General features: G+C 36.4%; 4 protein-coding genes across 10 annotated transcripts; 1 reads left to right on the forward strand and 3 right to left on the reverse strand.

The window, feature by feature from the left end:
* The first annotated feature begins 826 nt into the window (after positions 1–826).
* Positions 827–3,328, forward strand: LOC109854632 (RNA pseudouridylate synthase domain-containing protein 1-like). 4 transcript variants are annotated; one of them, XR_002250230.1, is made up of 7 exons: positions 827–1,273; positions 1,356–1,599; positions 1,695–1,971; positions 2,252–2,284; positions 2,518–2,615; positions 2,891–3,038; positions 3,237–3,328. XR_002250230.1 is itself a non-coding variant. In XM_020427927.1 (4 exons), the coding sequence occupies exons 1-4, from the start codon at positions 1,052–1,054 to the stop codon at positions 2,286–2,288; spliced, it is 780 nt and encodes a 259-aa protein (XP_020283516.1). In that variant the 5' UTR covers positions 827–1,051; the 3' UTR covers positions 2,289–2,330. The 4 variants fall into 4 exon arrangements, 3 of the variants coding, with proteins under 3 accessions (XP_020283516.1, XP_020283513.1, XP_020283515.1); XM_020427927.1 differs by lacking the exons at positions 2,518–2,615; positions 2,891–3,038; positions 3,237–3,328 and having other exon boundaries at positions 2,252–2,330; XM_020427924.1 differs by lacking the exons at positions 2,252–2,284; positions 2,518–2,615; positions 2,891–3,038; positions 3,237–3,328 and adding an exon at positions 2,042–2,235.
* On the reverse strand, positions 2,213–3,775 carry LOC109854634 (DNA repair protein XRCC3-like). The gene is made up of 5 exons (XM_020427930.1): positions 3,536–3,775; positions 3,234–3,428; positions 2,889–3,019; positions 2,505–2,711; positions 2,213–2,441 (listed from the first exon to the last, which is right to left on the reverse strand). Exons 1-5 carry the CDS (start codon positions 3,549–3,551, stop codon positions 2,229–2,231), a joined length of 762 nt encoding a protein of 253 aa, XP_020283519.1. The 5' UTR covers positions 3,552–3,775; the 3' UTR covers positions 2,213–2,228.
* On the reverse strand, positions 2,597–8,334 carry LOC109854631 (arfaptin-2). 4 transcript variants are annotated; one of them, XM_020427921.1, is made up of 7 exons: positions 7,722–8,334; positions 7,402–7,610; positions 7,151–7,318; positions 6,722–7,043; positions 6,464–6,641; positions 6,189–6,387; positions 2,597–2,613 (listed from the first exon to the last, which is right to left on the reverse strand). In XM_020427921.1, the coding sequence occupies exons 2-6, from the start codon at positions 7,571–7,573 to the stop codon at positions 6,235–6,237; spliced, it is 993 nt and encodes a 330-aa protein (XP_020283510.1). In that variant the 5' UTR covers positions 7,574–7,610; positions 7,722–8,334; the 3' UTR covers positions 2,597–2,613; positions 6,189–6,234. The 4 variants fall into 4 exon arrangements, with proteins under 4 accessions (XP_020283510.1, XP_020283512.1, XP_020283509.1 ...); XM_020427923.1 differs by lacking the exon at positions 2,597–2,613 and having other exon boundaries at positions 6,124–6,387; positions 7,402–7,607; XM_020427920.1 differs by lacking the exon at positions 2,597–2,613 and having other exon boundaries at positions 6,124–6,387.
* A 4,144-nt stretch (positions 8,335–12,478) lies between these two features.
* LOC109854676 (pyruvate dehydrogenase phosphatase regulatory subunit, mitochondrial-like) lies at positions 12,479–17,345 on the reverse strand. Its single transcript, XM_020428007.1, has 12 exons — positions 16,734–17,345; positions 16,145–16,376; positions 15,806–16,069; positions 15,539–15,701; positions 15,133–15,417; positions 14,753–15,055; positions 14,267–14,406; positions 13,985–14,190; positions 13,733–13,874; positions 13,395–13,664; positions 13,102–13,274; positions 12,479–12,895 (listed from the first exon to the last, which is right to left on the reverse strand). The coding sequence occupies exons 1-12, from the start codon at positions 17,021–17,023 to the stop codon at positions 12,649–12,651; spliced, it is 2,715 nt and encodes a 904-aa protein (XP_020283596.1). The 5' UTR covers positions 17,024–17,345; the 3' UTR covers positions 12,479–12,648.
* Positions 17,346–23,005: the final 5,660 nt, after the last annotated feature.

Genomic DNA, 23,005 nt, shown 5'->3' on the forward strand with positions numbered 1-23,005 from the left:
CTACCCGCCGAAACGAATGTATCGAAGCGCGCGATATTGCGATTCTCGAAATATCGAATCGACGCGCGCGACAACTTGCTTTCGCATTCACTCACTCGCAGAAATGTAGAAGCAGAATACATAATGATTTTATAATATTTAATATTGATAGAAGCAAATTATGATCTGGAGAAATAAACTCACTTAATTTCCTTTCACCTTGTTCCGTCCGTTTTATATGTCGCGAAAGCGCGAACAACCGCGAAACGAATACCGCAAAACTCGCCGATTAAATTGTTACTAACAATCGCGCGACGTTAATTATGTATCACCGCGAACGCCCGATATATTGCGACACACACGTATTAACGATATTTGACCGTGAGACGATAATAATCGTGAGAAACGACGAGAGAAGTTGGTCACAGCTACGTTCCGTGTCGCGCGGCCGCCATTTTGTGGCTCGCGCGCGTCGGGTCCCGCGGTACGCGAACATTTGCAAAACAATTTCACCGTAAAATATGCCAATTAGACTTACCGGCGACGCTAATTATGTATCGCCTCGAATGTCTGATGCGTCAGGATACACAGGTACCTCCGATGGTTCCCACGGGACGACAATAATTGCGATAAATGACAAGACAATTTGAACTAGTTCCACTCCGTGTTGTACGTCCGCCGCGACTGGCGTTGAGTGTATCGAAGCGCGCGAAGTTTCGAGAATCGAAAGGTCGATGTATCGATTATCGATTATGCGCGTGCACATAGCACGGAACCGAATCTGTCGACAAGATAGACATTTTTATTCACTGGGTTGATTTTTATAGTTAACGTGCACAAAATTTAGACATCGTGGCGCTCGCGGCGAGATGTTGAAATGTTTATTCAGAAATAAGATGGAGATTAGATTTGAATTTAATCAATCGGAACAAAGAAAACTGATGTCAAGTTTATTAAATAAATATTACGATTGGTTAAATTTTAAATTCTAATTTGTCGATACTGATTTATTTGTAGTAGTGCATAAAAAAACAAATGTCCGCGAGATAAAAATTGCAGATAAACATCTGCGATGATTAGGCGAAAAGTTAATCGATTTCTATACACGTGCGTTCTGATTATTTGCAATCTCGTGTACTCGGTTATTTGTTTAACAGCTTGCTCTATAGCAAGATTATTATATAATCGAAACGAGAATCATAGATCTGTCGAGATTGTGTATCGCAGTGAAAACTTTTTGATGGTCAATAAACCCTATGACATGTACATAAATAGCAACAATCCCGACAGAAAAGTAAAGATAATTTGTATTTAAAAAATTAAATAGTAAAAATACTATTTAAAAATGTAGATGCAGTATTACATTTTTTCTCCAGAATACTCTTCAATTGGAATTGCGAAAAATGTTGCCCGGTTTGGTTAATCCGAAATTGTGTCATGAATTTTATTTCGTTCATCGGCTGGATTATCCGACAAGTGGCATCATTTGCATAGCGTTAAATAAAAAAGCGGCCCAAGCGGCATCCTCTGCTTTCGAAAATCAAAATGTACAAAAATTCTACTTGGCATTAGTACACGGTCACATATACAAACCTCATATTGTAATAGACAAACCTATTGGTCAGCACCTTGTACATTCATTTTGTGATAGTAGTTTTATCAAAATATCATTGGAGATTGAGTAAAACTATTTAGCTTCATCATTTGTTTTAAAGGTGATGATATTCGAGAGAAAAGTGGCAATCACAAAATGTGCACAAGTGACAGTGTGTTTTGCGAAAAACCACGAAGGTCTTTTACAGTGTTGATAGTGCTGGAACATGGATTTTGGCGAAGTAAGCCTGCCACCAAGGTATTGCTGGCACCTGGTACAGGTAGACGTCATCAATTGAGAGTTCATTGCCATCATATTGGCCATACAGTTGTAGGAGATTACACATATAGTGAAGGCAAAGATATAGAACCTCACAGAACTTATCTGCATTCACTCAGGTAATTTATACAGAAACCTAGTGTGTGTGTGTCTGAAATCTGTATGATTGCTTTATTATATTGTTTAAAGGTTAATATTAAACTGCAATATAGAAAATATAGATGTCAGAACAGCAGATCCATTTGTTACTTCTGTACTGTCTGATTATAAAGTCACTAGTACAATAAAAGTTTTGGATGAGGATACATTTCGTGATATATATGAAAAAATTAATGGAATAAAATCAAATCTTGTCACATGATATGATGCATCTTTATTATTCAATTGCTTTAACTCCAGATTCTTCTACTTCAAATTGAAAAGTAGCTCTTGGTAAGTGTGAGGCTAGCATTATCTGAATGAATCGCGAAGAAGCTTTCCTGTAGAAATATAAAGATGAAGTGATCATGCTTGACCAAGTAAATCCTAAAGCTGGTTTTTCATTTACATCCTCAGTAATAAGACTAGGACTGTCTATAACTGCAGACACCTAAACACATATGTGGAAATTAATTTATTTACACAATATGATTGTATAAATTTAATCTTTCACCTGATTAATGCAGATTACACATAAATCATCATTTTTACAAAGTTTGTGCAATTGTCTTCCAACATTTCTCTTGGATATGCCTTGTGACTGATCTTTCCAATCTTCTATTCTGTAAGGAGCAGCTATTGAATCAATAACTATTAATCCTATTTTATGAGTTTTCATCAGTATTGGAACTTTGTATCTCAAGCATAATTCCAGTTCATCCTTTAACAATTACAATAATCTAATGTGATGTATAAATCATTAATATTTTCTTCAATAAGTAATTAAATTAGATATCAATGTAACTATGTACATGTGATATCTTATTAATTGATAATAAGTACTTTATTAATTAGGTATTTTTTATGTATAACAATGTAAATATAAAATTGCAATTACAGTAGTAGCTACATGGTTTACAAATATCACATCTCCATTCACTGGATGAGATTTAGCTATCTCTGAGCTCTGCAGCAATTGTTGCAATCGTTTTGAAGGAAAAGCGGTTTCCGTGCAAATATATATGGCACCTAATTAACATCAGCAAGAGTAAGTTTGTTTATCTCTAATTGGAGTTAAATTTATTCTGAATGTAATTCATATCCACAGTATATAACATTTTTTATAGAATATTTAGAAAATGAATGACTAAGAGAATAAGCAATGTTTTACATAACTAAAGTTTTTTTTTAATTAACTTTTATATACATTCTTGAATTAATATTCTTTAAATGTTTTGATTACCAGCTCCGAAACCACCTGTGGTTACTGGCAATTGAACAGTAAGACACAATTGTAGAGCCAACTGTGTCTTTCCAGTGCCAGCAGCACCATAAATTTGTGTGATACCACGGCAAGGTATACCACCTCTCAATTTTGCATCTAATTTTGAACAACCGGTTGTTAAAAATTTTTCTCTAACAGCAGCTGCGCTCGTTACTAAATAATACAACGAATAAGTCGTAATTTACAATAAATCAAGATTAAAAAATTATAAATTATATTGTTGAGATTCAATAAAAAAAAATCTAAAGAAATAAAACTACCTAGAAAATTGTCCATTTTGTGAAACTTGTTTTAAACATATTTCCTTGACTTAACCTTTCTCTGTTTTTCTCCCTCTTTAGCGCAAATTATCGCATACAAAAGTTGCGTTCCAAAATTCACTGTCAGTACTGGAAATCTATAATATATGTCACGTGAATTATAGATCTCCAGTATTTACTTTTCTTGATTTTTGCGCTCTCTTTTCTAGCTCGTTGTTAAATGAAGAAAAATAATATTAAAGAAGCTAGAACAAAGATGTTAATATACATTAATAACAAATAAGAAAAATATTAAATATGTTGGAGCAAAGATTTATATTTATATATTAATAACAAATAACTTAAAGCATAGCATTTATACACGAATCAATTCAATTCAACTCCTTCATGAAAGGTGTTGATTTGAGATGTTAAGAAAAAGTTATATATATATAAGCATTTATTTATTAAGAATTTGTATACACATAATATACACACACAATAACATCATAATTAGGAACATATCTCTTTCTCTCTTTTTCTCTCACGTACACAGCTATTATATATTTAATTATAAATAATAAGGAATGTTTTAAGAGTTTCACATGGTTCTCTTGCTGGAAATTAGTATGTATGTAGCATTTCTTAGAATTAAAAACAGATCTACATATTTACCGGTTATAAAAGTCAGATCGGACTTTAATATAAAGAACACTATAACTTTGGAAAATGCAATTTGATTATGTAGCAAATTATATTACAAACTACTGAAAGAAGGATAAATATATAAAAAATGTTGGCAAGAGTGAAGAGTATATACAGATATATGAATATTGTGTTAGCAGTTATACATATTAGAGGCCAGAGTTATTACACTTTCTATGTTATTGCACGCTATTATTTTGCGGCCATCAGATGCAAATGTGAAATGATAGAAATCTGCTGAGGCTATTGATACTATTTTGTAGTTTTTGACTTCGCGTATACACTCACTATAAACACATGCGAAACGTTTATTAAGTATCGTATATACACAAAAAGAATCATTTTCTTGCAATCTCGTGGCATATGTATAACATCTGTATTGATATATATATATATAATGTATTTTTTATTCTACTAATAGCTAATTTAATTCTGTTCATTAATCATAATCAGTGTTGCAATTATTATATAGCAAGTGTAATAAATATAAATTTGTTTCAAACAATTACTTTTCGAGCTGTAAAATAGTTTTTGGGGTTTCCGAGGTATGTTTGGAAATTGCAAACCGTGTGTAGTGTGCAATTACACATAAATCATATTCCCGCTACAATAGGAAATGCAATTGAACTTATGTATTCACATAATTTTATCTTTTTTATACTCTCCATTTTTAAATAAGTAGATAAAGATAGATGTTTAAACAAAAAACTGACTAGTTTTTTTTCACTGTTTTGCTCAGAATTTGAGCTATAAAACTAATAAATTTTGTAACAAAAAAAAGTATAATTTTGCTCTACGATTATTATATATATTATATAAAATCAGATCCATTTCTCCTACATATGAATCATAGGTCTTCTAAGTCTGTTTCTGATTCTTTACCAACAATCTACATTTTAAGAGAAACAGATATATTTTAATATATTACATATAATAACTGTAGACTATATCATCTAACAACAATAACTAATATACTTTTTATATTTTCTATTATGTGATGTAATATTTATTAAAACATAAAGAATACGAAATATATTTTACTTTCGGCAAATACGTTGATATTTGTGATATATTTTGGTTAATATGCAATACGTGGTTAGATTCTTCTGATAATAAGCAAAATGTTCCAAGAGGTAAAAAGGAAGATATTAAAAATATTTGTTTTAACGTCTTTGTAATTTTTTTTGCCATTTTTTATACACGTTTCTAAAATATACTATATTTTGAGATTTCCAATCACTTTTTTACACAAAACATTGAAATGTGCAATAATTAAACTTATTTAACTTTATTTACGAGTAGAAGAGTTTCTATAATTCAGCCTTAGGAAACTCAAGTATATGTTTTTTTTATAAAATAATACATGAAGTTTAGTCTTTTTTAAGGATAGTAGATAATATCCTTTTATTATCAAGTTACAAATTAATGTGTGCGATGTAAAAAAGAGCAAGCACTTAATATTAGTAAATATATACTCTAAAGTATATAGAAAATTCAACATATCATGTGTTGTATACTGTTTATATGTCACAGTACGTATTTACACGCACGCATTAAAGCTACTTCAAAAGAAATATGAAAATTAAACTATTCAGTAAAACGTTGCGCCACTTTTAATGTCAAAAGCATTGAAAATTATGTCAAAATACTGTTGACTAAGTGATTTAGAGATTCTTCAATATTTTTCTCTTAAAAGAATTAATAATTTTTATGATACATAATGTATGCCGTAGATATTATACATTGATTGATATTTAAATATACCATACCTCTCGCGGACTCAGTCTATACATCAAGACTCACGCATATAAGTTTTTCTGTTATATAAACAGTGTTAGACTAAAACGGCAGCTCTTCGATATATACCAGCAAAAATTGTCGAACTATCTTTTATGATTGTTCTATTGTTACTTTTTGCATTTTTTTTTTTTTTTTGCAATGGGATAACTCGATGGACGAACACACTTACGTATTTAAATCTCCTTGCGACAGAGGACGAAGTATTCAGATAACAACTACTGCTCCAACCATGACGGTAAAGTCGAATTTGGTGACTTCACCTTGATATTGAATTGCTTGAGGGTTGCTTCCAATGCGGTTTGATTCCCCGAAAAGTAAGCGGATATAGCATTGTGGAATAACAGTAATTGCTTATGCATTACTTTAATCTGAAATAATACTCATTAAATCGATCAATTAAACATCAGATAGAAAAAAAGATTTATTATAGAAATTGAACAATACCCTATTTTCATCTAAGAACTTTAGCTTAATGGATACGTCTGAGCGCAATTTTTCGAAATTCTGCTTGTGCCCCTCATAATTAGCTTGTGCTTCCTCTAATCTTGCTGCATTACTACCATCCGACTTCGTAGCTTGAACAAGAGCCTCTAGATCTGTTCTATACGCATCGTACTCTATCCTATAAAATTATACACATATGTTTGTAAAATTTGCATAGAACAACACGAAAAACAAATTTCCAACTTAAAACTCACAAACCTTGCAGTTTCATATTGTCTCACTGTAAGCAGTGTGTCCTCAATTGTCTTATTACACAGTGTATTCACAGAGGAAACAAAGAAATTTAAGGCCCCTAAAAGTGTTTCGCCGTTTTTCGTTAAATTTCTTTGCGTTTCTGAGTTGTACAGAAATTCCTCTTGAAGCTCAGGCGATTTCTGTGCTAATTCAGAAAATGCTTCTCCAAGAGCGTGTTGTGTCTGAACAACGTGATGAAAGTGTGATGCTAAAGCTCGTGACAATCGCAGAACATTGCAATATTTTCTCTGAGTATCTCTAAGCAACTCAATTTGTGTTTCAAGTTCTGAAATATAACAGAATATAAATGAGAAAAAATCACAGTGTTTCTCTCTTACAAAAATTATAGAAAAATAAATCTATGAGACACACTATTTTTTTACAAGAACTTACCAAAATCTACAGTACGTGATGTTTTCCCTAATCTCTCATACATTAATTGTTTGGTGCATTTGTATGTAGAGATGCTCCAATTCTTCAGACTCTCAATTTTACTTTGAGTGGTACGCATAGTCTGTGTGTCCCCATTCTGAATAGGTGTATTTGGAGTAACTACCACTGCTACAAAAGTATATTGTTTAAATTTTACAATTGCCAGAAGTTCATCTGTTGACACATATACTTGCAAAAAAATGTTTACACACAAGTCTGAGTTGTAGGACTTCCCAAGTTCAAGTTAATAGTGGCTGGTCTTGGATGGTTATCATTACTACAGTTATTTGGTACATGAGGAGGAGGTGTTCCCGTATGTACAGCACTGTCGCTCTCATTCAAGGAGGGCGCATCTTTTAACATCTCATGAATACTGCGTTCCATTCCACTTGATGAAAGTGCAATTCAGAATATATCTCTGCTATAAAGTATCCAAACAAACTTGACAAAAACATTTATCTTCTATAAAATAATTTACAGATCAAAGATTATAATTTTTAACACTACAATTCCGAGATATAAACTAACTTACCAATTTGGCAGAGTGCAACAGATACGGTCGCTTCTCACGACATTCGATATTGTCACTATTCGACGTCGTGATTCGTGGAATTATCACGCGAACTAATTACTGGCCAACCGAGATCACAGCAAATGAATAAACTAGCTCTCACGTACGTACTTCCTACTTGTCATATCTCGACAGAATTTTAGGACAGCACCATGAGAAGCCACATAAAAGACGAGAGAAACGTCACTCGTTCCTCGACACCGAGTTGCTTTCTTTCAGTTGTGCTAATTACTCGCGAACGCCGTTAAATCGAGTTGTGCTTACAGCACAAAAAACATGTTTTTCTATCGCGTGAATACGTGCAGATCGAAACACTTGACAGTTGCAATTTTTATCTTCGGCGTTTCACGAGATAAGCGATCAGAGAGAGAGAGAGAGAGAGAGAGAGAGCAATGTGCGAGATTGTACTAGGTGACGTACTAAATAACTAGAGATTCTAGAGACCTTCAGGAAAGCCTACGCCATGGCCCACGCGATGTTTTTGTGTCGGATCGCGCGCGAACATTCACGACGATTTGACGAATTCCTTGATTTCCAAACCACAATTGGTCGGTTCTTTTTTTTAATCAAAACTACTGATCGCGTTCAGCAAAATTCAACGCTTCCCTGCTTGTTGTCTGTGATTGGTCTGTTCCTCTAGATTGTTGCAAATACGAAAGAATGAGAGTGGCCATAAATGCAATTTCCCGTCTTCCCGTTTACGAGCGCCGCGATGTCCACGTCAATTACGCGAACCTCGTGGACAAAACTGCTATTTTTTACTGATTTGATTCTGTTATGCGCGAGCGTAATCATTTTTCTTTTTTCGTTCCAATAAAAACGTATTTTAAACAATATTCAGATTTTTACGAGCTGCGTAACAATTTATACGGAATATTGTAGTTTGTTTGGCGAATATTTGCGTTCTATTTTCGCGACCGATCGAAGAATAAATATATCGTTGGAGAAAACTTTTGTTCTCTCTTGATTATTGAGAAACAGAGAAATAAAGGAAACTTAATGCAAGCGTTGAATTTTAACATATAACGTAAAACTGTGGGTGTATATTATTGTATTATATATTGATGAAAGAACCAAGAAAGAGGGAGAAAAAAGAAATGTTGTTTATTTCGAGTTGTTTTGACGTTCCAGTCGACCGCTCCCCTACTACTACGTGACCTTTGGCGCGCGACGCGAAGAGTTTCAGAGATTTCATTTCTTTCCGAGCGCTTGAAACGCACGTGTTGTTGTTCAATTAAACAAGTTTTATTGCATAATTTCGTGCGAGAACAAACTAAGGTTTTTCTTTAGCAATCATCGTTCAATTCCGTTATTGCAAATACACCGCGTATCGCGTATCGCGTTTATTTCGTGCAGTAAATTATTATCAATAATCCATTTTGTACTACCTTCTTTTTTATACTCTAAAATAATTAATATTTTCATACATGCACATGCATATAGATAGAAGATTAAATTATATTTGTATAAATGTAAGATTAAATCACACTTATTGTATATAAACAACGTGAGAATAATTAGTAAGAATTACGACATATACAAAAACATCATGACACATTAAATACAATTTTTATCGCGTAATTAATACGGGATGGAGAGAATAATAAATATACAATAAGTAAATTTACCAAAAATATAATTGATGTGCAAGTAAAAATTTTGTGCTTCTTATCGGAAATATTATTGTAATAATATTTCGTATTTATTTGTGCTATTGTGTTAATATATAAAAGAAAATTGTAAAACGCACATAAGAAATCGTACCATCCCTTGAAATATATGTAGATATGTGTATGTGTGTATGTGATTTTCATAAAACACTAAAGAGTAACCTTAATTCTTGAAATTGCAACTTTTTGCACATATTTATGTACTGTAAAAACACTTCCGCATTGTATATATTGTTTTATACTCTGTATTGCATCTATTCGTATACATGACGTGATTTTAAATAAAATAAATGAAATATATAAAGCAATTACCAGCAAGTGGATTAAAGTAAATATATACACACATACACATACACATGTAGAAATATAAAAACGAGATGATCTACGTATGTTTTCGATTAATTTGGCTCGAATCAGTGTACCAGCGATTAATCGATTATCGATACTTCGATACATCGACCTTTCGATTCTCGAAACTTCGCGCGCTTCGATACACTCAGCGCTAGTCGCGGCGGACGTACAGCACGGAGTGGAACTAGTTCAAATTGTCTCGTCATTTCTCGCAATTATTGTCGTTCCGTGGGAACCATCGGAAGTACCTGTGTATCCTGACGCATCAGACATTCGAAGCGATACATAATTAGCGTCGCCAGTAAGTCTAATTGGCATATTTTACGGTGAAATTGTCTTGCAAATGTTCGCGTACCGCGGGACCCGACGCGCGCGAGCCACGAAATGGCGGCCGCGCGACACGGAACGTAGCTGTGACCAACTTCTCTCGTCGTTTCTCGCGATTATTGTCGTCTCACGGCTAAATATCGTTAATAAGTGTGTGTCGCGATGTATCGAGCGTTCGCGGTGATACATAATTAACGTCGCGCAATTGTTAATAACAGTCTAATCGGCGAGTTTTGCGGTATTCGTTTTGCGGTTGTTCGCGCTTTCTCGACATATAAAACGGACGAAACAGAGTAAAAAGGAATGAAGTTTATTTCTCCAGATCATAATTAGCTTCTATCAATATTAAATATTATAAAATCATTATGTATTCTGCTTCTACATTTCTGCGAGTGAGTGAATGCGAAAGCAAGTTGTCGCGCGCGTCGATTCGATATTTCGAGAATCGCAATATCGCGCGCTTCGATACATTCGTTTCGGCGGGTAGACGTGGCGGACGAGGAGCGGAACTTGTGTCGTAATTAGTATATCGNGCATTCAAAGTGATACAAAATTAGCGTCGCTGGTAATTCTAAAGTGCGAGTTTTGTGGTAAAATCGTTTCGCAGTCGTTGGCGGTTCCGCGAATAAAAAAGTAATAAAGTGTATGTTGTTAAAGTGTAAATGTGAAGAAGATCAGAGCGAGCAGTCCTGATGTAGTCCTGCATCCTGAGCATCCAGAAGTCCTGATAATCGGTCGACATTACTACGGAAGCGGATTCAGGACGTCACAAAGCTGCTGTGCCACTTTCGAGACTGAGGAGACTGAGGGGACTAAAAGGATTGAGGATTTTATAGCGGAGGAAGATACATCGATGGACGACGAAGGAATTGCACAAGCAATCACATGCTGACACAAAGGTATGTTTCATAATCATTTTAATGTTTTTTATGTGTAATTCAAAANTAATAAACTTATTTTCTTAGAAAATACCGAAAAATTCTTATTTATTTACGTAAAATATTATATATTTTGCTATATTGTTTTCTNTTGCATGTAACATTAAAAAGTAAATTTTATTTTTGTTACAGAGATGNTGTTACAGAGATTGGTGTTGTAGCAGAAGGTGGCCAGCGTTCGGTATGTAATTCTTTAGGGTTTTTTGGTGGTGGTGCAAAAAATCAGTGCGAACCGCGAGAGTAGTTACTTTATTTTCAGTAATTGTAAACATAATTTCAACTGTGAAATAAACCGATACTCGTAACCNTTATAAAATAACTTGTTTTAAAAGAAATCAATAGTAATTTAAGTAAATACATCGTAAATATATAGTCTATTTGTTATAAAATTGCTGTTTCTTTACCTCGTAAATATATAATCTGTTTTTATTAGAGTATTCACGTTTTGCAAAGTTTTAATATCATTTTATTTAGAGAAATTCGCGTAGTTAATTTTATATAGATATTCGTATATATTGTAAGTGCAAAATGCACATTTTCGGTTTGACTTGTTCGAGTNTTGAGAAGTTCGATAGTTGAGAAAAGTTTGATTAAAGTATGAACGTTAGAATTTTTATACATAATAAAAAATATTCTATTTTGTGCGTGCGTGTGTATATGCGCGAGTGTGTATTTCGCGTCTTCCGCGTCGCGAGTGAAAAAAGTGCGACGTGGGACTACGTGAGACTACGTGGGACGTCGCAAAGCTGCTGTGCCACTACCGATACTTGAGGAGACTGAGCGGACTATGGATGACTGAGAGGACTGAGGGGACTGAGGATTACATAGCGGAGGAAGATACATCGATGGACGACGAAGGGACCGCACAAAAATGAGTGCAACACAAAATCAATTTTATTTGTTTCTTTTATCTACAACTGTTTCTTCTGTATTATAAACGCGTATTGTTTTGGTTTTATTCACAAGTACAGGCTGAAATTTATATGTTTAGTAATTTTACAAGAAAAAGTTCTGTTAATTTTATTATAATTTTATTATTATAATATTAAGTATAAAGAAATATATATAAAGAAATATTCATATATGTAATTAATGTAAAGACATATGCTTATATATTCATGTAGCTAAAAGAAATATTTTTTATATTGCATGCGTAGTATCCGTATAAATCAATCGCACTGATTTCCGCAAATAAAGACAATCATACATCGTGACAAGATTTTCTTTATTTGTTATTTTTATGTGATTATGGATTATATAAATGTTTAGTTTTATTTATGATATGTTGGCTCATCTATTTCTATGTGTTCTTGTAAATTATTTGTTTTTTTGTTTTAAAAATCTAATGACGCTCGAAACCAAAAAGTAAATTAATATCAACGATATTGAACGTATTTAAAAAAAATAACAAGAACAAACTCCATTGTTCTGCTTTATCTTACTTGTGTCAGCTCTATATTACAATATTTGTTACATGTGAGCAATATTGTGCATTACGTACATAGAATAATACAAGGAACATAATATTTATCTATATTCGGTGATGAATCTCGCGAGATAATTAAAAAAAAAACAAAAAAACAAAACTGACTAGAATATTACTTATTTTGAGACATCGCTTTGATACGACACAACTGGAGTAGGAATATATTTTTTTAATTTAGTATTTAACGGTATGGGCAACGGATTGACGTGGGGTTTAGCGGGAAATCTGGTTCCGGCGATGTCGATTTCGTAATATGCCGATGGAGTCATTATAAAGTCGGTGGTAATAACGTTTGTGTCTCGCTTTGCTCCGGGTAGGCTAATAAATCCGAGACAAATGAGTTTCTCCGTGTTAAAACCATAGCTGAAATAGAGAAATGTAATAATATTTAACAACTATCGTTCACAATAGAAAAAAACATAATAGATGTGTTTAAGATGAAGCTTTAAATGAGATCGTTATCTATCAGTAACCACAGACAAGCGTGGATTATCATAACCAAACGCTAGTTATCCGTGATTTACTTATCGTTAAGAGCTAAAATATTTTCGTGTATAAAAGATATTTACCCGGCTGATGTAACAGTGCCAACAAATTCGCCATTTCGATATATCGGCTCACCACCCCAGGCCCACACGTCTTTGTTCAAATCCATACCGTTAAGTACAAACAAAACTAATCGCTTTGTCACTCCGCGTAATTTCTGATGTTGCAAGGCGGTTTTACCGATAAAATAATCCTTCTGAATAATAAGAATTACACACAAAATTTATTAATATATAATTCATAAGTTATATGTTTGTATTTTATAATAACGATAGAAACATAGAAATAGAACAGAGTCTCAACACTAAATACTAACATCCAATCTTACGCTGTAGCTGTTCCCAGCTTCGAACGGCGTAACATACGGTGTTAGTTCCTCAGCCCAAAATGGAATAAATCTTTCTATCCTCATAAAACGTTGCGTGAGAACACCAACGTCTCTCGCCCCATAATCCTTTCCCGTAGCCATTAATGTCGAATAAACATGTAGCGCGTATTCCGAGGGTATGTAGAGGCAATAGCCAGACTCGCCGGTATGCGTGAACGCCATTACCATAACATCGGAAGCGTATGCGACGTTTACCATCTATTTTCAAACGATCAATTAAATTTTTTATACACACATTAAGAAAAGTAAAAATAAAAATAACTTACTTTATAAGTGAAAGGTGAAAGATTGATATCAGAGTTGGATAACTCTGAAAGTAGATCGGTAGCTTTGGGACCTACTAGATTAATGACCGTGTACTTAGAAGTCACGTCGTTAAGACCTACTGAGTGATCAGCTGGCAAATGTCTAATATATTTCAATAAGAACGAGAGAGAGAGTATAAATAATGTTAGAAGAAAGAACGCTTTAATTATTTCTTTAGTCCGAGCATTTTAATTAAACAGAATGACATTTACCTAGACATCCACTGATAAATACGTGTTTGTTGCGACGTGGGTGAGACCATAAAATAGCTATTTGTATCTTGTCGCACTAACATACAATCGTTCTCGTAACCGCCTTTTTCATTTTGCATTCCCGTATGAACTATACCACCGACTGGTATATCGGCATCGTTAGAACATAAACGTTGTAAATATTCTACTACCTCTTTGCGACTAGACTGCAACAAAATATATCAATCGAGATTAAGAAATTAATTAATTAATAGAAAGAATCAGAGAAAGAAAAAAAGTTACCTTGATTTCGATCTTAGAAAACGAGCTCATGTCAATGATTCCAACGCTTTCCCTACATGCCATAAACTCCTCTTTTATAAAATCAAAGAATTTTGGTTTGTAAAAGCTGCCTTTTGGCATGACCGGTTTTTTCTGTCCACCTTTTGGAAATTTATATATCAGTTTTACATACGCGCAAGTGTGTGTGTTACGTAAACAATATATAAACTCTTTTCTTATTACAATATGATATATATTTTATACAAAAAAATGTGGTCGCGCGCCCGGGTCAGTGACCCCCCCCCCACCAAGGCCGCGCGGCCGAGGTCAGTGAACCCGCCAAGGCCGCGCGGCCGAGGTCAGTAACCCCGCCAAGGTCGTGCGGCCGAGGTCAATGACCCCGCCAAGGCGGAAAAGAGGCAACAATAGATGCGATACATTCGGCTCCAAAACGTGTACTTCTCGGTCCAAATGACTTTTTTTATATAGGATTACACACATACTTACGTTCGTAAGTAGAGTCGAAGTAAAGAGGACGTTCATAAGCCATTTTTACACCAAAAATTGCTCCACGTTCCTCCAGAACTGAATACAAAGGCGAACAACGTAATTTACGGGCATATTTGTATTCAGACTGATGAGGATACAATATAGCATAATTTCGACCGACTACTTCCTTCACTCTGTGTTGCAAATATTGTTTATTGTTGTGTAAATCAAGAAATCGTTGCACACTAAATGGGAGCACTTCTTGCGTAGATTCGCCGTTTATTAAACATTCAGCAATTTCTTTTCCAATCCCACCAGCACCTTTAAACAAAATTTGAGCTTAATTGTTGAAAAACAAAGTCGCGCGCGCGATTAATTTATATTTGAAAGAAATTTACCTTGCAACGAATTGCCATTCATCCCAACAGCAACATAATAATTCTTCACTTCGGGACTTTCCCCCAATATCCATCTACCATCAGAAGTAAAATTGTCAGGACAATTATATATGTTGAGATGTTTCACTTCTTTCAAGATCGGCAATCTATGCACAGCTTTGTCCCACAATGGCTGCCAATGAGTCTGATCACTTTTCACGTAATCTGTCCAATTTTTTGTAGGGACATTGCCACTTCCAAATGCAGATTTTGCATCAGGCTCAAACCAGCCGAGTAGTAGTCCACCTGTCATCGTTAAATTTTTTATCATGACAAATATTAATATATAAATGAAATATATTAATATAGCAAGTGTGTGCATAGAAGCTAAAGTTTAATACACTGTATTATATGAATTACAAGTCACCTTGCCATTCTCTAAAGTAAGAGTACGAATCAAAATCTCGAACATACGGCAAAGATGTGCTCATTTGCGATGACAAAGGGGGTATAATTGCATATAAATGTTCCGCGGGATATGCAGGAATTCTGACAGGTGGTGTGCATCTTAATCCCAGCTCTCGAGCCCACTAAAACATATTAAGTTTACTTACCAAAATAAAAAATGGATAAATAACTGTTAATTAAAATAGCAGCAAGTTTGTTTTTAGAGCTGACATAAAGATGTATCTACCATTCCTGCACAGTTAATAAAATACTCGCAGGAAACGGTACCATATTCAGTCTTGACACTTTTAACAGCACCTTTCTCAGTCTTTACTTCTTCTACGTAGCAGTGTTCAATATATCGTGCTCCTCCTTGTTTTGCCAGCTTTGCTAAGATCTTACAAATTGCATTGATATTAGCAACGGCATCTTCTGGCACCCAAATTGCTCCTTCTAGATCATCAGTATGTAAATAAGGATGTAGTCTCTTTAATTCTTCTTTACCTAAAACCTATATATTGGCTTCAATATATTGAAGGTAACAAAGAATATGATCACAAGTGTGTAAAAATTATAAATTATATACTTCGCAATGCAGCCCAGTTGGCACATTGTACGCTACTCTTCTTTTTAAAGCCACCATCCTATCTTTAGTTTGTGCCAAATTTATACTACCACATTGTTTTAACCCTATATCATAGCCCATCTCTTGCAACTGTTGATACAATTTGATACTGTATGCAATCAAGTTCCTGCGAGAGATGGGCTTGAAGAGACCAAGAGTGCCAGAGCCAAAGTGTGAAGATCCGCTGCCAATTCTAAAAAAAAAAAAATGAAACATTAACTCTAACTGCAACAACTTAGTAAGCAAACTGTTTCCAATTTGTATACAACTTGGCAGTAATTTTAATCTGAAATTATTACTAAAGCTAATGTCATTTGTGTTTTCATTAGTCATGTAAACAGTCTGCTTAGCAAAACATCTGGTATCGCATTAACTACAAAATTGGAAACAGAATTTAAATAAAATAATATTATAAAACTAAAATATAAACAAAAATGAACAAGATCTGCAGTGTAATTAGATAACAAATTAGCAATAGATAGTGAGTCAGTCGCATTTTTTTCATTTAAATGTTAGAAAATTAAAGTAAAAAGATAGCAGAAATTTTTACGTGTTTTGCTCCAAAACAAGAACATCGTTCCAACCATTAAGAATCAAGTGATAGGCGACTGAATTAGCGACTGTGCCAGCACCGGCAATGATGATTTGCGATTGAGACGGCAAGTCAGGGGGGCTTTTAGACAAATCCTTTTCGCTGGATGACAGCTTATACTCAGTCGTCGATAAACGTCGTAAAAAAACCTCATCTCTGTAGATTATACAACGAGTGTTGACATAACCCTTCACACTTTTGATCCCAAAACTTAGCGGAACACATTTTTGATAAAGTTGCTTTAACATCAAACGAATATGTAATATACTTAAAAAAAATACAGTCGGCTCTAGATGTATCAAAAAAATCTCTGTAATACAGAAACAAGTAGCGTTTTCAAACAGGGTGAAGGAACTTTAAAGTAGAGACCTTTAAGAGTCTGGACATGAGCAAAGGGTTTTCCGATTTCTGATTAGTCCGTCACGATTTGGTAAATCGCGCTGTTATTTGAATTCTAATAATTGCATTTGCATTTTCGAATTTAAACAATTTAAAAATATTACATAAACGAAATGATCAAAATGAAAAAAAAAAAAACGGTTGTTAACTAATTATCCATCAAAATTGTCTCGTTTTGTTAAAATTTAATATTTGGTACTTTCCTATTTACTTTTTTTTTTTTTATAGATTTTTAAACTTTAAGCAAGTCGCGTGTTTTCTCGAAACTTGTCAAATGGCACTTATCCAAAGTCTCCGTTATATTTCGTTTGTTATGACACAATCGATTTTACACATTTATTATACATCGATAACGAAGAGATGCTTGTATTATCGACTGGTTTATTTTCCTTATCTTGCGAGTTTCACCGAACTTGTCGAATGAAACTATTTAATGTCGCTAATGGCCTACAGATAGCACCGCTCTTATCATTATAATAGACATATCATAGATTAGATAGTCGCATTTGGAACAAAATCTCTGTGTGAGGTAGATGGAACGTGTTTTCTGAATAGAAAATCACATTCGGACGGTTCGTAGCAATTTTTATGCAAAAAATGTTTCAAAAATCGCGCTACAAACATTTATTCCGATTTTTTAATTATTATTTTTATCAAAGATCTTTAATTGCAAAGACATAAATTTTGTTTTAATCTTTTTCACATGTAAAATTTATATATTATATATCGAAAAAGTTATTTAAATTTATTTTATTTTTACTTTTCTTTACACATTAAAAAGTAGAGATGCAACGAATATCAGGCACGATTTTGACACCAACGAGTCAACTAGACTATTCAAATTTTAAATACGCGGGAGGTTTTACTGTTTTACAAAAATTACTTAATTAAAACTTTTTGATTGTTTAGTCTTGTAGAATTATTTATTCTTAATAACGAATTATAATTGAACAATTATTGTCAAAAAACATGTATACGTTAAATTGATGAAAGTTTAGTTCTTAAACTTGGTTTCTTTTGTGTTTTATTTAATTTTATTAGATATGAAAATAAATAAATTAGATACTTGTGCATGTTAAAATTATCCGCGGCTGAAATGGCAACAGTCAGCCACTATTTCTTAAAATTCTTTTTTAAAAAACTACTTGATATTCAACTAAATAGTAAGAAACGTTTCAAAATAGCAGAATACTTAAAAAAAAGTTGTTTAATATTCGTTGCAACTCCAAAAATTTATTTTGTTTCTACTTTTATAACATTTCAAGTAGTCGACAGTCTAAAGTTTTACAATTAATGTCCATTTACCGAAGATTTTTGAGGATTCTGAAAACACATCTGTGTGTGTATATGTGCGCGCGCGCGCGCGTCCTCAGGATAATGTTATATTTAGTTGCATGAATTCTGATCGCAGTTCCCTCCGACCGTTGATGCTAAAACAGCATCTGCCGTCGTCGCGAGAAACGATAAATCAAGAAACTTAACGCGGCGCTGTTATTAGCATTATTTCGCGATGCAACGGCGGCGACACGTGCTTCAGCATGCGCGTATCCTGCAAACTCGCCGCGCGGCACATCCGCACATCTCACGTCGTTCGTTACGTAAATTTATTCGGGTCCTTTGCAAACGGCGTTGTTGAGATGTTGTTGCGATATCGGACCAACAATATAGTTCGCAGGACACTCGGGGCGGTGGGTGAGAATGTCCCGTTCCGCGCTAGCAGGAAACGCGGTCTCTCTCTCTTTGTCTCTTTCTCTCTCTCTCTCTCTCTCTCTCTCTCTCTCTCTCTCTCCTCGCTTCGAGGAGCACGCTCGTATTTTCCTAACATTATTCCGGAGTTTGAACTTCGATTCTCTCTTATGAACGCGCGGTATGCGCGACGACGATTCCGTATTCGCGTACCGTTCGCGACCTAACGCGGTGTATATAATCTTCTCAAATGTCTCTTGTTTACTAACTTGTCTCTTTCCACATCGAATTAAATTCGCGCTCCAATCGAAGGAATAATTTCTCTCGAATCGAAGAATGAAACAAACAGATTCGCAAAGCGCGTAAAGAGATTCGAACTTGCAATTCCTTTCCCCCTTCCGACGATCGGAAAAGTCAAATCGCGTCCGTTCGCAGACAAACCACCCGGTGAAGAACGCGGATCTTGTTTCGCTGAGTTGCGTATATCGCGCACGTGCGTGGTCTGTTGTGCGCGTATATGCGGGTGTTGGCCCACGCACGTGACCCACGCGCTTTCTTAATGCGAGACACGCTGCGTCAGCTGCGTAAAGACCCGTAGGCCAGACGTATATATGAGGATAGATGTGTGTATACGCGCCACACACCCCCGCGTCGTTGGCCTTTGTCCGGTACGATAATTGTCGACGCGCGCCCGGCCGGCCATCGGCATGATATTGGTGTCGGATTCCGCCACACCTTCGGCCATTGTAAATCAATCGGCGTGCACCTCCCTCTCCTTTCGGATCAATGTGTACCAGCGTCGATTCTCGTGCGTATCTTACGCCCGCGGAATTGCATTGCGTCACGTTCCGCGTCTCGCGGAGGGACAAATATCGCGCGCCGTGTTGCGGAGTTTCGATATCGTTTTCGTCTCTGTGACGTACGTCGTGATTTTAGAGAGCGAGGAAATCCCGCGGTGCGGGTTGGCGCGCAAAATATATCACACGCGCGAATATAAATTATTAAACGCGAAGTTCCGGTCTGCTGCAACCCCGATGGGTAATCTTGGCGAGAACGCCTTCTTGTGCGAGCTACGACGTCGTCGTCCCGAGACGACCTCGGGGCGACGCGCATATGTAATTAATTTTTCGCGTCAACGTTCGCCACGTGCGCGACACACGCTCTGTCGCACGCACCGCGATACACGCGCACATACACAAATATCGACACATCATCCTCTTCCCTCGATCGTGTGTGTGTGTGTGTGTGTGTATGTGTAAGAGAAGCGTTTCACATTCCCGTCTCGTTCCCCGCGTACCGCCGCCTATCGAGAGCGCTCGTGTTCACCGTAGAAACTCGAAATTGGAAAACGGTCGGCCCAGAACCAGCGAAATTAATTGAAGTCTGAGTGGCGAGCGATGAAGGGGCTGAGGCTGCAGCGGCCGCGTGCAGAAAGAGGAAAACTCGAATGTAGGCTCGGCCCCGGGAGGGATAGAAAGGAGGAGAGAAAAGAGAGACGGGAATATCGGGAGAAAAAGAATGATCGGTTGAACGTGTTGGGGGGAGGGGGGAGGGATTGGAGGGATGGAGGCATGGAGGAGGGAAGTGGACCGATTGCGGAACTTGGCGCAACTTCGCGCAGGCAGACTGGACACGATGCACGACCAACCAACCGGGCCTTCCTGATAGCCAATACGAGGTCTCTAGGCGAATTTCCTGTACATCCGCGAGCGAGCATACATCCCGGTCGACTGCCCTCCTCTTTCCCCTCCCTCTCTTCCATCGGTTCTTCTCCGCCATTTATTGCGGAGAATTTAGGTTTCTCTCCGTTGTTTTCCCGCCGGCGCGACCATTTGCAGATTGGCGGCGGATAAGCAATAATCTATAACGGATGTGGACGACGTGGCTTCAGTCCGCGCGCAAAATCCAAGTCGCCGCGACTATTATTGTCACTGATAACGGCTCCCTTCCAGCTTCCTCTTCCCTCCCGTGCGCTCCTAATTTGACTTAACCAGGAGCCGTATCTCCTCTCTCTCAAGAGCGAACATCGTAACATCAACTGACTGTTTCGCAGACGTGTCGCACCGTTCGACTTAAAGTTGAATTCTGAGCGCGTATAATTTCTCGCAATAAGATAGGACAACAGACAAACTTCCAAGTTTTGGTAAATAGAAGCGATATCTTTGCGACATGAGAGAGAGAGAGAGAGAGAGAGAGAAAGATCGTTTTTCAGAATTTCTTAAATTAGTGAAAAAGTAATTGCGTTTTTTGTTAATTTAAACTTCGTTAAAAACAGAAATTGGTTTTGCATTCTAATTTATAAATTTTTTAATTATTTTTTTTATTTATTTTAAAAAAAGATCTACTTTTCAATTAGCGCTACGCACAAAAGGAAAGATGCGAAGTTGCGACTCTAAGATTCAAAACAAATTCACACGTTTTACTTTGAAAATACGCCGTCGTTTTCGACCGTCGCGCGGAATCTTGTAACGAGATCTCGAATCTCTCCTTCTCCGCCATCAGATTGTATTGTGAGAAAGATCTGCTTGTATCAATTATAACTCTCTCTGCTAAAGCCCGTGGAATGGAATGTCTCTCTCTCTCTCTCTCTCTCTCTATCTCTCTCTGAAGGATAATCTCTGGAAATGGCAAACAAGTAGCAATGGCAAACGCCTCGATCGTTCGAACGGCAAATACCGATAACCAATTCGCGAAGAATACGGGACCGTCGCCCTCCCTCGAAGAGGAAGTGGTGAATCGCGCGGATAGAGGGTGCGGAGAGACGACGCGCTCCCAGATGTGACGTCGCACACCTTCCATTCGCGGAACTGCATTTCCTATAATCTACGAGCAATCACTTGATAATTGGCTGGACCGGACCTACGTATATATACACACGCGCGCCCGTTCATCTGGACACGTCCTCAGACGGTCACTCTTCGTCAGAATAGAAATCCGTCCGACGAGCCCGAATCCGTCGCCGTGTAATTATCGTCTTGCTCTTTGCACACGCGGCGATAATCTCGCGACAAGGAAACTGCCAATAAATCTCGTCGCAATCTCGAACATCCTCGAAAGGAACGCTTTCAAAATTAAGTAACTTTCAAAAGTAGAGACGTTTCTTCTGAGAAATATAAAAATTAAGTGGAAAACTGACAAAAGCGCGCGACTTCGTGGCCGATCCGGTGACAAAAATCGACGCTTGTTGCGCCGCAAAAATAAGAAATAAATCAACATAAGTCGCGAACGCAGGGCGGGGAAAAAAGTTTCCGACACACATGCATCGCGACACATAATGCGCCAAATTTATGTGGCACTTTCTTTCACTTTTGATGCCAACAGAAAGCGAGAATCGCGCGGACTGCGTGTCGTCCGCGATCGCGATTGCCTATTCCAGTCGCATAGAAATATAGAAATGCATTTGCGCGAAAAGAGAGAGAGAGAGAGAGGGAGAGAAGAGAAGAGAGTGGAATCTCGTGCGCGAATACGTGTGTTAGTAAAGTTGCTGCTGTTGTTACCGCGAAGAGAAAGAGAGAGACGGAGTTTATTCCAGTAACACAGTTTCAGCTGCTCTCGCGAGCGAGTTTGTTTGGGTCCATCTCGCTTAAGAGTGGGCGGTTCCGCGGAAGGAATGTTGCACCGGATATTGCTTGGAACTGTTAAGGGGGCCATTAGCGTGGAACCGCAAGAATACCTTGAATCTATCCTGACGATACTTTTTGGAAGAATCCAGTTTTCAATTGCAGTTACGTAACATTTGTGAAAAACAATTCGGAACAATAGTCCCGGGAACGAAACTTTCTATAGTCGTGCGCAGAAGTAGCGAACTGCTGTAACTTTTAAGCAGAGAGATGTTTTAACACGCACTTCACACTCGAGACGTCGAGTCGGTAACGAACGATGTCGAGTGGTAACAATTATTTTTGTATTTTTTTTTTTTTTTCAAAGTGTCTCTCGCAATGCAATTTTTTTTTAATTTCGCATGAGGGCAAATTGGATATCTTACGTGTGAGATGCAAAACAAGCCTCTTGTATAAATTTTCGAATTTTTATGTGTTAATTTACGTTTAAAATAATTTTATCGGTACGTACATCCGATTCGTGCCGACCCTAATACTTAGTTGAACAACAAATAGGTGTAATGAAGTCAGTTTTGAGTAAAAATA

Source organism: Pseudomyrmex gracilis, unplaced genomic scaffold, assembly GCF_002006095.1.
Source record: "Pseudomyrmex gracilis isolate BER0280 unplaced genomic scaffold, ASM200609v1 scaffold_71, whole genome shotgun sequence".
NCBI classification, from domain to species: domain Eukaryota; kingdom Metazoa; phylum Arthropoda; class Insecta; order Hymenoptera; family Formicidae; genus Pseudomyrmex; species Pseudomyrmex gracilis.